The sequence below is a fragment of the Salmo salar genome, chromosome 13 (genome assembly GCF_965601325.2).
Source record: "Salmo salar chromosome 13, fSalSal1, whole genome shotgun sequence".
NCBI classification, from domain to species: Eukaryota; Metazoa; Chordata; class Actinopteri; order Salmoniformes; family Salmonidae; genus Salmo; species Salmo salar.
In genome coordinates this window covers 38,612,347-38,625,788 of record NC_138303.1, presented here as the reverse complement: position 1 = coordinate 38,625,788, position 13,442 = coordinate 38,612,347, and the positions used below count along the sequence as shown (strand labels likewise).

Sequence of the window (13,442 nt, the reverse complement as noted above, 5' to 3'; positions counted from 1 at the left end):
GGTGACATGGAGAAGCCGAAATGTAACATTGATGTGTTAATGGTTCTTTATATATAAACATACTAATTAATGGTTGTCTCGGAATGAAAATGTGGTTAGTTGTTTTTCTCTCATAGGACAGTTTTAAAAAAAGAAAATCATGATTTACATTACAGGAGGAAGAGGTTTTTGTCTCACAGACTAAATGGTATATATGGAGAGAATCTTGATCGAGCAACTTAAAAGATACATTTTGTAAATCTATCACACACGGTCTTTCCCTGGTAGTGAATCACTACAATGTTTCATTGTTCATTAACTTTGCAATATTAAATGTATTGAAGACACCATCTGTATTGTAACATTGTCTCAGTTGTCCTTAAAATGGACCAAAAATAGACCTTTAAAAGTTATTGTTAGTTATATTGACTTAATGATTTTGTGTTGCTCTTTAGCAAGAGTGTGTATTTAGAGACAATTTAATCAGTTGAAAGGGGATAGTTTTTGTGATAGTTGGAGTGTAAGTGGGCTGTGCACTTCAAGAGTTGCTGTCAGTGGAGTATTTATTTGCTATAAAGTAATCCCAGACTGCATTCCTCTAATGGTTTATTGTGTGGCTGGAAACGGGTCCCAGTGGGCAGACTATGGTATAAAAACGGTATATGAATCCATAAAGTACAGAGTTCCAGGGAACATTATAAAACAGGGACCAACAGAATGGAAATGATGGACTAGGTTTAGAATAATCATCTAAATGGATTAACTTTACCTCAAAATGTCATCTTATTTTCTTGGATAGAGACCTGAAATAGTAAATAAGTTCTTTACTATTTTCATCACACGAGCTTACTGAAGAAATAAGGGAAACCGAGATATAGTACTTGAAAACCAAATCTTAGAATGGATTTTCAAATGGAGTACATGCTGTTTCTTTTCTTGCTGACAACTGTGTCCTCCATCGCCTTAAACAGGGAGGAAATCATGGAAGCCATGGTAAGAATATACTGTATAGTAGATGACCAATGAGAACTGGTGCAATTCGTTATTTACTAAACAGCCTGGTTTGTGCTTCAGCCAACTCCTCTGTATTTGTTTTCATACCAAACATGTACATACTAATACTGTTAATGATATGTCTGCCACATCTTAGGTCTATTTAAGGAACTATGGCTACCTACACATCCCACTGGACCATAGTAAGAGCCAAATGTATCAGACTGAAGAAATCACAGAGGCACTGAGGTAACCACCAAACATCTCACTTTTGTCTTCTGCTTTAGGCTGCCCCTCAGCTAGCTTACTCCTACCCTATACCTTTGTATGACTACATATGTGTCTCATTAACATTTATCTTACCCATTATAACTTTAGAACCTTCCAGAAGGCAACTAACTTGGACATCTCAGGAACGTTCAATGAGGCCACATTGGAAATGATGAAACGACCTCGGTGTGGTATTGAGGACTCCAATGACAAAACCCTCAAATATCGAGTCATGGGTGGGTCATTTTATTTATTCTCCTCTGACTTCATTGTTATATGATCTTGACTTGATGAGGCAAACATGGCCACACAATCAACTAGGACTAAAAACAAAGCCTTGCGTTAAATGTTTCAGCTATACAACTATTTCCAACGAGTATATTTTACTAATGCCTATTTCCATAGGTTCTACTTGGCGTAAGAAGATTCTGACCTACCGCATCTATAACTACACCCCAGACTTGGGCCTGGCAAAAACACGTGCGGCCCTCAAGGCTGCGTTTAGGTACTGGAGAGAGGTGTCAACCCTGAGTTTCCAGGAGGTGCTGTTTCCAGGAAGAGCAGACATCAAGATCTCCTTTCATAAGAAGGATAGATCTTGTCCGGTGCCCTTCGATGGACCAGGTGAGACTCAGAGTACTCCATAGTCACACTGCAGTTTGAATGTGTGAAAGAAGGCATTTCAGATCTCAGTCTGATGTGGATTATCTACAGCACCAGTCAAAGGTTTGGACACACCTACTCATTCAAGGGTTAATCTTTATTTTTACTATTTTCTACATAGTAGAATAATAGTGAAGACATCAAAACTATAAAATAACACATATAGAATCATGTAGTAACTAAATTGTAAAAAAAATGTTTTATAATATATTTGATATTTGAGATTCTTCAGAGTAGCCACCCTTTGCCTTGATGACAGCTTTGCACGCTCTTGGCATTCTCTCAACCAGCTTCATGAGGTAGTCACCTGGAATGCATTTCAATGAACAGGTGTGCCTTGTTAAAAGTTAATTTGTGGAATTTCTTTCCTCCTTAATGCGTGTGAGCCAATCAGTTGTGTTGTGACGAGGTAGGGGGGTATACAGAAGATGGCCCTATTTGGGAGAAGACCAAGTCCTTATTATGGCAAGAACAGCTCAAATAAGCAAAGGGAAACAACAGTCCATCATTAATTTAAGACATGAAGTTCAGTCAATCAGGAAAATGTCAAGAACTTTGAAAGTTTCTTCAAGTGCAGTCGCAAAAACCATTAAGCGCTATGATGAAACTGGCTCTCATGAGGACAGCCACAGGAAAGGAAGTCCCAGAGTTACCTCTGCTGCAGAGGATAAGTTCATTAGAGTTACCAGCCTCAGAAATTGCAGCCCAAATAAATGCTTCACAGAGTTCAAGTAACAGACACATCTCAACATCGACTGTTCAGAGGAGACTGCGTCAATCAGGCCTTCATGGTTGAATTGCTGCAAAGAAACCAGTACTAAAGGACACCAATAAGAAGAAGAGACTTGCTTGGGCCAAGAAACACAAGCAATTGACAATAGACTAGTGGAAATCTGTCCTTTGGTCTGATGAATCCAAATTTGAGATTTTTGGTTCCAACTGCCGTGTCTTTGTGAGACGCAGAGTAGGTGAACGGATGATCTCCATATGCGTGGTTCTGACAGTGAAGCATGGAGGAAGAGGTGTGATGGTGTGGGGGTGCATTGCCGATGACACTGTCTGTGATTTATTTAGAATTCAAGGCACACTTGACCAGCATGGCTACCACAGCATTCTGCAGCGATATACCATCCCATATGATTTGCGCTTAGTGGGACTATCATTTGTTTTTCAACAGGACAATGACCCAACACCTCCAGGCTGTGTAAGGGCTATTTGACCAAGAAGGAGAGTGATGGAGTGCTGCATCAGATAACCTGGCCTCCAAAATCACCCGACCTCAACCCAATTGAGATGGTTTGGGATGAGTTGGACTGCAGAGGGAAGGAAAAGCAGTCAACAAGTGCTCAACATATGTGGGAACTCCTTCAAGACTGTTGGAAAAGCACTCCAGGTGAAACTAGTTGAGAGAATGCCAAGAGTGTTCAAAGCTGTCATCAAGGCAAAGGGTGGCTACTTTGAAGAATCTCATAAAATATATTTTGATTTGTTTAATAATTTTTTTGTTTACTACACGATTCCATATGTGTTATTTCATAGTTTTGATGTCTTCACTATTATTCTACAATGTATAAAATAGTAAAAATAAAGAAAAACCCATGAATGAGTAGGTGTGTCCAAACTTTTAACTGGTTCTGTATATGCCTCTGAATGTGATAAACTCAGCAAAAAAAGAAACGTCCTCTCACTGTCAACTGCGTTTATTTTCAGCAAACTTAAAATGTGTAAATATTTGTATGAACATAACAAGATTCAACAACTGAGACATAAACTGAACAAATTCCACAGACATGTGACTAACAGAAATGTAATAATGTGTCCCTGAACAAAGGGGGGGTCAAAATCAAAAGTAACAGTCAGTATCTGGTGTGGCCACCAGCTGCATAAAGTACTGCAGTGCATCTCCTCACAGACTGCACCACATTTGCCAGTTCTTGTTGTGAGATGTTACCCCACTCTTCCACCAAGGCACCTGCAAGTTCCCGGACATTTCTGCGGGGAAAGGCCCTAGCCCTCACCCTCCGATCCAACAGGTCCCAGACATGCTCAATGGGATTGAGATCCGGGCTCTTCGCTGGCCATGGCAGAACACTGACATTCCTGTCTTGCAGGAAATCACGCACAGAACGAGCAGTATGGCTGGTGGCATTGTCATGCTGGAGGGTCATGTCAGGATGAGCCTGCAGGAAGGGTACCACATGAGGGAGGAGGATGTCTTCCCTGTAACGCACAGCGTTGAGATTGCCTGCAATGACATCACACTCAGTCCGATGATGCTGTGACACACCGCCCTAGACCATGACGGACCCTCCACCCCCAAATCGATCCCGCTCCAGAGTACAGGCCTCAGTGTAACGATCATTCCTTAGACGATAAATGCGAATCCGACCATCACCCCTGGTGAGAAAAAAACGCAACTCGTCAGTGAAGACCACTTTTTGCCAGTCCTGTCAGTTCCAGCGACGGTGGGTTTGTGCCCATAGGTGACGTTGTTTCCGGTGATGTCTGGTGAGGACCTGCCTTACAACATGCCTACAAGCCCTCAGTCCAGCCTCTTTCAGCCTATTGTGGACAGTCTGAGCACTCATGGAGGGATTGTGCGTTCCTGTTGTAACTCGGGCAGTTGTTGTTGCCATCCTGTACCTGTCTCGCAGGTGTTTATGTTCGGGTGTACCGATCCTGTGCAGGTGTGTTGTTACACGTGGTCTGCCACTGCGAGGACGATCAGCTGCCCGTCCTGTCTCCCTGAAGCACTGTCTTAGGCGTCTCACAGTACGGACATTGCAATTTATTGCCCTGGCCACATCTGCAGTCCTCATGCCTCCTTGCAGCATGCCTAAGGCACGTTCATGCAGATGATCAGGGACCCTGGGCATCTTTCTTTTGGTGTTTTTCAGAGTCTGTAGAAAGGCCTCTTTAGTGTCCTAAGTTTTCATAACTGTGACCTTTATTGCCTACCGTCTGTAAGCTGTTAATGTCTTAACGACCGTTCCACAGGTGCATGTTCATTAATTGTTTATGGTTAATTTAACAAGCATGGTAAACAGTGTTTAAACCCTTAACAATGAAGATTTGTGAAGTTATTTGGATTTTTACGAATTATCTTTGAAAGACAGGGTCCTGAAAAAGGGATGTTTTTTGTTGTTGCTGAGTTTATATGTTTACCTTTCTGAAAATATCCTCTGTTATTAGGGGGAGTGCTTGCCCACGCAGATAACCCTGAATCAGGCATTGTGCATTTTGACGAAGACGAGCAGTGGACAGAGGGGACGACCTCTGGCTGTAACCTGAGGATTGTAGCAGCCCATGAGATTGGTCACGCCCTTGGCCTGGGTCACTCTCAGAACCACAAGGCTCTGATGGGACCTGTCTACTCTGGTTACCGTGCCAACTTCAAACTACATCCTGATGACATTCATGGAATCCAAGCTCTGTATGGTGGGGGATGGATTCTGATTTATTTTATTGAGTTAAGACAGACAGTGTATGTGATCAATATCTAATAAACCATAGAATTATTCCATAGTCAGACTTTGATTTCCTGTGGATGTTGTATGTAGAGGATAAAGACAGATTCAAAAAGTTATGTCTCGTAGAGATTGGTGCTTGCAATGCCAGGGTTGGGGGTTTGATTCCCATTGGGGACCAGTACGAAACTGTTTGCACTCACTAATGTAATTATCTCTGGATAATTTGTCTGCTAAATGACAAAAATGTTATGTGTTTGAAACATTTGTATTTTCTGTTCTCCTTTAGGGAAGCCAGGCAATCGTCCAACAGTATCCAGAAAGCCAAATGATTCATCCCAAGAGGAAGGTTCACCACATCTTTGCAAGAGTATCATAGATGCAATTATGTTAGGTAGGTATTGTAAAGATTTAGCCCCAATTTTTGCCGTACAAAAAACAATGTAAACTCTATATGAAACTGCAAATTAGCAAAGCGCTTTCATTCAGATATACAGTATCTACAAGTGTTTGTCTAATATTTATCGACCACCCAGGTCCTTTTCGCAAGACATATGTCTTCAGCGGTCAGTATGTTTGGACAGTGTCTGACACGACTGGGTACAACACACCCATCCTGATCTCTGTGCTGTGGAAGGATCTGCCAGGGAGCCTCAATGCAGCTGTGTACTCTCAGAGGACCAACAAGTCCTACTTCCTGAAAGGTAAAGCTTTCACCCTGCATAACTCTGTCCCTAGCCTGGTCCCATATAAGTTTGTGCTGTCTTGCCAACTTCGTTGTCATTATTTACCAAACCTACCATAGGAGTCGGCAAGACATCACATACAGATCTTGGACCAGGCTACACTGTCCGTGTTTCAGTTCTGTAATTTCTCTCATTATTGTAGTTTTCATGTGTCACTGTCATATTCTTAATTCAGGAGACAAAGTGTGGAGGTATACCAGATTCAAACTTGACGTTGGCTTTCCGAAACACTTGGCCAGCATTCCTTCTAATGTCGATTCAGCCTTTTACTTCAACCGGAACAACAAAGTGATCTTCTTCAAGGTAAGGAAGAAACAAACAATGGTTTTAGCTAATGTGTGAACATGTAACATACTCTCTAATCTAGACCATTTCAGAATGAGTGGGACGACCAGATAATAGTTACACTTCATTCTATCCCAAAGGGTTCTCAGTATTGGCAGTGGGATGAAGCTGGGGCAACGGACTCCAGGACATATCCCAAACCGATATCACATCTCTTCTCTGGGGTACCCTACAACCTGGATGCAGCCTTCACATGGACAAACGGCCATATATACATTTTCAAAGGGAACCAGTACTGGCGCATCAACAACAACCAAGTTGTGGATAAGGGCTACCCTCTCAGAACGAGTGAAAAATGGATGCAATGTGATAAATAGGCCTTTAGAGGTCAGTGGTGTTTTATTTCAGACTCACCTTTATTCACCAAGTACATTTACACACACCTATAATTATTTGCCTTAGTGAGAAGGTGCTGCCAGTGATAGACAATATACAAACAGAATACAGACACTATTCCACATAGACATCATACAGAATATACAATATCGGAACAGTAAACATAAAACTCTGGTGCATAGGCTGATTACAGTGGAAATGTATCATTTACAGAGGGGATATATCTATATAAGCAGAGCGAGGGATGCTGCCGTGGCAAATCTATACAGTGTTGTACGGAGGTGTACATAGTGCAGATTAGTATTTGAGGTCATTGGTGACAAGGTGTAGTAATCGGTCCAATGCAAAGTCACTTAATCCCTATGAGCCCGATGGCCGGTTGATGAGGGCCACAGCATGGGGGAAGAAGCTGTTGAGATCGGACAATGCGCTGCAGTTTGCCCTGGCCCTTTCCTCTCCATTTCTAAAGTAAGACGTCAGCCTCCAGAACCAAATTGTCACTCCAATGACACTATACGGTATGAAAGTCCCGCCTACGTCCTGGATCATGTCCCACAGTTTTTGAATGGCATTCAAGATTATATCATCAAATTCATGAAAATGTGGTCATTTAAGATACAGTTGAAGTCGGAAGTTTACATACACCTTAGCCAAATACATTAAACTCAGTTTTTCACAATTCCTGACATTTAATCCTAGTAAAAATTCCCTGTTTTAGGTCAGTTAGGATTACCACTTTATTTTAAGAATGTGAAATGTCAGAATAATAGTAGAGAGAATGATTTATTTCAGCTTTTATTTCTTTCATCACATTCCAAGTGGGTCAGAAGTTTACATGCACTCAATTAGTATTTGGTAGCATTGTCTTTAAATTGTTTAAGTTGGGTCAAATGTTTTGGGAAGCCTTCCACAAGCTTCCCACAATAAGTTAGGTGAATTTTGGCCCATTCCTCCTGACAGAGCTGGTGTAACCAAGTCAGGTTTGTAGGCCTCCTTGCTCATACACGCTTTTTCAGTTCTGCCCACACATTCTCTATAGGATGAGGTCAGGGCTTTGTGATGGCCACTCCAATACCTTGACTTTGTTGTCCTTTGTTGTTCCACAACTTTGGAAGTATGCTTGGGGTCATTGTCCTTTTGGAAGACCCATTTGTGACCAAGCTTTAACTTCCTGACTGATGTCTTGAGATGTTGCTTCTATATATCCACATCATTTTCCTCCCTCATGATGCCATCTATTTTGTGAAGTGCACCAGTCCCTCCTGCAGCAAAGTACCCCCAAAATATAATGCTGCCACCCCTGTGCTTCACGGTTGGGATGATGTTCTTCGGCTTGCAAGCCTCCCCCTTTTTCCTCCAAACATAATGATGGTCATTATGGCCAAACAGTTCTATTTTTGTTTCATCAGACCAGAGGACATTTCTCCAAAAAGTACAATCTTTGTCCCCATTTGCAGTTGCAAATCGTAGTTTGGCTTTTTTATGGCAATTTTGGAGCAGTGGCTTCTTCCTTGCTGAGTGGCCTTTCAGGTTATGTCAATATAGGACTCGTTTTACTGTGGATATAGATACGTTTGTACCTGTTTCCTCCAGCATCTTCACAAGGTCCTTTGCTGTTGTTCTGGGATTGATTTGCACTTTTCTCACCAAAGTACGTTCATCTCTAGGAGACAGAATGCGTCTCCTTCCTGAGCAGTATGACAGCTGCGTGGCCCCATGGTGTTTATACTTGCGTACTATTGTTTGGACAGACATTCAGGCGTTTGGAAATTGCTCCCAAGAATGAACCAGACTTGTGGAGGTCTACCATTTTTTTTCTGAGGTCTTGGCTGATTTCTTTACATTTTCCCATGATGTCAAGCAAAGAGGCACTGAGTTTGAAGGTAGGCCTTGAAATACATCCACAGGTACACCTCCAATTGACTCAAAGTATGTTAATTAGCCCATCAGAAGCTTCTAAGTCCTGACATCATTTTCTGGAATTTTCCAAGCTGTTTAAAGGCACAGTCAGCTTAGTGTATGTAAACTTCTGACCCACTGGAATTGTGATCAGTGAATTATAAATTTAATAATTAGTCTGTAAACAATTGTTGGAAAAATGACTTGTGTCATGCACAAAGTAGATGTCCTAACCGACTTGCCAAAACTATAGTTTGTTAACAATTAACTTGTGGAGTGGTTGAAAAATGAGTTTTAATGACTCCAAGCTAAGTGTATGTAAACTTCCGACTTCAACTGTATATGTACAATTATATTCATGGATTAAATTTACCTCTAGAAGTAAATTAATCCACGAATACGAATATAATTTGACATTTATTTTAATTTACCGTTTTCATAAATTTTATGATATAATCTTGAAGGCCATTCAAAAACAGTGTGACACAATCCAGGAAGTAGGCAGGACTTTCATACCGTATAGCCTAGCCAATATATCACCTAACCCGCTGAGGTGAAATATAGTAACATTTAAGGATTTTATTTATTTTGATAACACAAGAGTTACAAAAATGTTTTATGTACTGTATCTCTTGTGTAAAGTATGTAAAATGTATGTAAATCCCTAAATGTGTAATTCCCCCCTTGTTCACTGCATAAAACAATGGATGTCTTCACAAAAATGTGTATTAGCAAACTGACTAAAATAAAGCAATTTCATTTATTGGAAGAAGGATCAAAGTGTTATATTACGATTGACTGTCTGATACCTTAAGACTGTCAATAATAAACAAAACAACAGATTGATTTAGTCTTTTGAATTTTGTCTCAAGAATCATTCTGTCGTCTCAAAAAACAGTCTGTGAATGGTCTGCTGGAGAGAGGTATTGGGCACCTCAGTGGAACTGGGAGGGGATGCCTAGTATTTGGTGGTCATCCCTCAGACCCTATAGACTAGGGAGGAGGCAGTCAGGGGCACCATGGAGCCTGTCTCAAAGTCAATCATGGTGTGGTTGACTGTGCTGTTGCTGATGATGCTGCTGGTAGAGGAGCCTGTACCCATCTGGCGGTCTCGAATGCTTTGGATGTAACTCTGGAAGGCAAAGTGGTAAGGGAAAAATTACATTGATTCTCGAGGTCTAGGATGATAAAAAATAATTGACATTGGTGACACAATGATGTATATTAGCTAAGTGCATAAACATTTTGAAATAAGTATTTTAATTAAGCTCATTCATTCCCATTAGGAGTGAAGAAACTCACTGGGGCCAGGACGTCTCCAGCATAGCGCTTTAGGATTGGAGGCTTGCGATGGCGGTAAGTGCCCTGCTGGGGTCGTCTCTGGGCATCTCTCTGTCTGATTCGCATCAGTTGGATCTGTCTTTGTCGGCCACTGACAGGTACTTGGGGGTGTTCAATGTAAATTAGCATAGGACAGAAAAAGAGAATTATGTTGTAGTCAGTTTACATGTTAAGTGTAACCTAAGTATCAAATGAAGTAGTGATGACCGAGGAAGAAAGCATTCCATATTTTTTATGAAACTGACACTCACTTTCTGTGTGGGACACTCCTTTGGCAGTGAGCATCCATTGCACCAGCACCAGCACCCCCATCAGACTGAATAGAGGACATGCGCCTGTTATAACCCAGCTGTACCAGCAGAGGGGACGAGGGGGAACCTGAGACAGGATATCGTACGCATGGCCAGCCAGCAGCGACGTCTCTACGAAGAAGTCCACACACGCCATCACCACAGTGGCACCGACTGCAGCCGTGGAGAGCACAGTGAATAGTTTCTGTCACTGCAGTGTGAGAATGGCACAAAAGGTGCTAGTGGCCAGGTGGGCACTGAGAGGCGCCCATAGGGGGTAAGGCTGTAAAACTGTCCGACAACCAGCAGGTTGGCAAGGGTGAGCAGACTCCCCAGATGTAGGCCAGTAATGATGAACCCCACAGTCTGTACCAGCATAGTCACCAGGCCACAGAGCACAGCCACTCCCAGGAGGATGCCTGCTTTGGTCTCCGTAGTCAACTGGGTATCCAGCACAGGCTCCTTATGGTACAACATGCAGACTAGTGCAGACCCAAACATGAAGCCTGACAGGAACATGACCATCTTAAAGCAGCGGTATCCTAAAGAAAGAGAGACAAGTGGAGGGATATTAAGTAAGAAAGATGGAGAAGGAAGCAAAGTGTACTTAAAGGGCAACTCCACCACTTTTTAACCTCATTTTCATTATCTCCAGCACAATACCATTGTCTACATATGTGAAATCAACGGATTTCTAAAAAAATAAGTAAAAAAGTGCTACACTATGACATCATCGAAAGTTAAAACATAAAAAAAACAGTGATTTTCAAACTCTGAGATTCGTGGTGATGTGGAGCAAGAAAATACCCTCCCTCTGGCCAGAAACTTGTTGCAGGTTTTGAAAATCACTGTTTTTTAAAACATTTAATCCTACCCTGTGATGTCACAAAGAAGCATTTTTTCGACCTTTTTGTCTTTTTAACCACAGATCATAGAAACGAGGCATTTTCACATATGTACACACAGGTATGGTGCTGGAGATGAAGAATATGAGGTTGAAAAGTGGCGGAAATGTCCTTTAAGTGTACTAGGTTTGACTGAGTTCGGATTTATTAATTAAAAGTCATTTGTAGACTAGATTTTGTCTTTGGTAAACTGTACAGTTTGCAGAATATTTGAGAGATATAGTTAGCTTCACATGAGGCATAGTCTGCTTAAGACAATCTAAACGTGTCTATTATTAGACAACATTCACAGCGAGTGCATCTGTTGGGTTTTATGGATTTGGACCAGAATTACCTGGACCAGGAACTGAATTATCCCAGGTGGCTGTTCTCGAACTCTCTCACAGAGGAATGCAGCAGAACCAGGTGGCCCATCTGCCTCTCTTTCCTAGCCTACCCTGGATGTTATCCACTTTATACCCCGGGCTGGCCCAGCCCAGACACCTGGCCCTCCTGTGTTTACTGTAAGGTTACAGTATAGGTAGGGTATATCATCAATAGACTCAAAGTGAGCTGACGAAATAGTTTCACTTAGTATGATGAGGTTTTAATGTCAACTGGGAATTAAATAATGATGTATCTACAGTGGAGCATTGGACTGTTTTGTGTTGATACTGTAGTTAAATTGCAGATATGCCTGTCATATCTTTAATGTGTATGTCTTGAGAGTGCACATGTGCAAGTTCCAACTGTCCTCTATTACAGGCCAGGAACTTACCAAAAAAGCAGTAGATGAGGCCGATAAGAAAGCTTACTGAGCAGACGATGGATGGGATGAGGTCATACTTCCTAGTGAACCCCAACTCACACGCATCCACTTCAGCCACGCCATAGAGGATATATTGATCCTTTTCAGCCTGCCTCCGCACTGTCCCATCAGTGACCAAGAGTGAGCTGGGGTTTGCCATCTTGGAGCAGTCGTTTAACAGGTTAGGATAAAGACTGTGCTTTTGTTTAGCAATTTAGGACATCTGTGTTGTTTTCCTGTCTTAATCTCACGTGGGAGCATATTTCAACAGCCAACACCAAGCCAGGATATTGTCAGTGTTCCATTGGGACAGGACTTTGCTTCATTCATTTAATTAAAGAATGTGACAAATGCTTCATTTTGGTAGAATGTAAGAGCTGAGGAAACAGGAAGTTCCTATGAGAAGTGTGTGAATCCGACCCTTTCCTGTCCTGCACCTGCAACAAGAGGAGAGGAGAGTCAAATACATCCAGAGAAAAGTATTACCTCTTTAACCTGTCAAGGTGTAGGGGGCAGTATTTTCACGGCCGGATGAAAAATGTACCCAAATTAAACTGGGTACTACTCTGGCCCAGAAACTAGAATATGCATATTATTAGTATATTTGGATAGACAACACTCTGAAGTTTCTAAAACTGTTTGAATGATGTCTGTGACTATAACAGAACTCATATGGCAGGCAAAAACCTGAGAAAAGTCCAACCAGGATGTGGGAGATCTGAGAATTGTAGTTCTTCTTTTGAATCCCTATCGAAACTACAGTGTCTATGGGGTCACGTTGCACTTCCTAAGGCTTCCATTGGCTGTCAAAAGCCTTCAGAAAGTTTTTTCATCATTCTCCTGTTACTGGGCAGAGAATAGGAGCTCAGTCAATGAGGGGACTGCCTATGGACAAAGGACTTGGTGATGCGCGAGCCCAACAGCGCGCCCCTCCTTCTTTTTCTTCTGTAATGAATACGCTATTGTCCGGTTGGAATATTATCGCATTTTTATGTTAAAAATACCATAAAGATTGATTGTAAACAACGTTTGACATGCTTCTACGAACGGTAATGGAACATTTTGACTTTTCATGTCTCGAATTACGCTCGCGCATTATTCCTTTGGATAGTGACCTGAATGCACGAACAAAACGGAGGTATTTGGACATAAATATGGATTATTTCAAACAAAAAGAACATTTCTTGTGGAAGTAGCAGTCCTGGGAGTGCATTCTGACGAAGATCAGCAAAGGTAAGAGAATATTTATAATACTAATTCTGAGTTTAGGTGACCCCAGAACTTGGCGGGTGTCTGTATAGCTTGCTGTGATGGTGAGCTATGTACTCAGAATATTGAAAAATGTGCTTTCGCTGAAAAGCTATTTTAAAATCTGACACAGCGGTTGCATCAAGGAGTACTGTATCTATAGTTCTTATGTA

The 13,442-nt window shown here is 41.7% G+C and overlaps 1 protein-coding gene and 1 pseudogene across 2 annotated transcripts; one reads left to right on the top strand and one right to left on the bottom strand.

The window, feature by feature from the left end:
- The first annotated feature begins 24 nt into the window (after positions 1 to 24).
- On the top strand, positions 25 to 9,544 carry LOC106567192 (matrix metalloproteinase-19). Its single transcript, XM_014136205.3, has 9 exons — positions 25 to 972; positions 1,130 to 1,221; positions 1,351 to 1,478; positions 1,648 to 1,866; positions 5,098 to 5,343; positions 5,662 to 5,766; positions 5,909 to 6,076; positions 6,294 to 6,421; positions 6,544 to 9,544. The coding sequence occupies exons 1-9, from the start codon at positions 880 to 882 to the stop codon at positions 6,778 to 6,780; spliced, it is 1,416 nt and encodes a 471-aa protein (XP_013991680.1). The 5' UTR covers positions 25 to 879; the 3' UTR covers positions 6,781 to 9,544.
- LOC106567337 (transmembrane protein 198-like) lies at positions 9,509 to 11,518 on the bottom strand (annotated as a pseudogene). Its single transcript, XR_014380082.1, has 3 exons — positions 10,291 to 11,518; positions 10,001 to 10,140; positions 9,509 to 9,830 (listed from the first exon to the last, which is right to left on the bottom strand). The product of XR_014380082.1 is annotated as a transmembrane protein 198-like (transcript).
- Between the last annotated feature and the right edge of the window lie 1,924 nt (positions 11,519 to 13,442).

Excerpts from the sequence above, each read along its gene's own strand:
- LOC106567192 (XM_014136205.3), top strand. The coding sequence starts at position 880 with ATGGATTTTCAAATGGAGTACATGCTGTTTCTTTTCTTGCTGACAACT. Across the intron at positions 1,222-1,350 it reads GAAATCACAGAGGCACTGAG|AACCTTCCAGAAGGCAACTA; the intron begins GTAACCACCAAA and ends TTATAACTTTAG. Across the intron at positions 5,767-5,908 it reads CATAGATGCAATTATGTTAG|GTCCTTTTCGCAAGACATAT; the intron begins GTAGGTATTGTA and ends TCGACCACCCAG.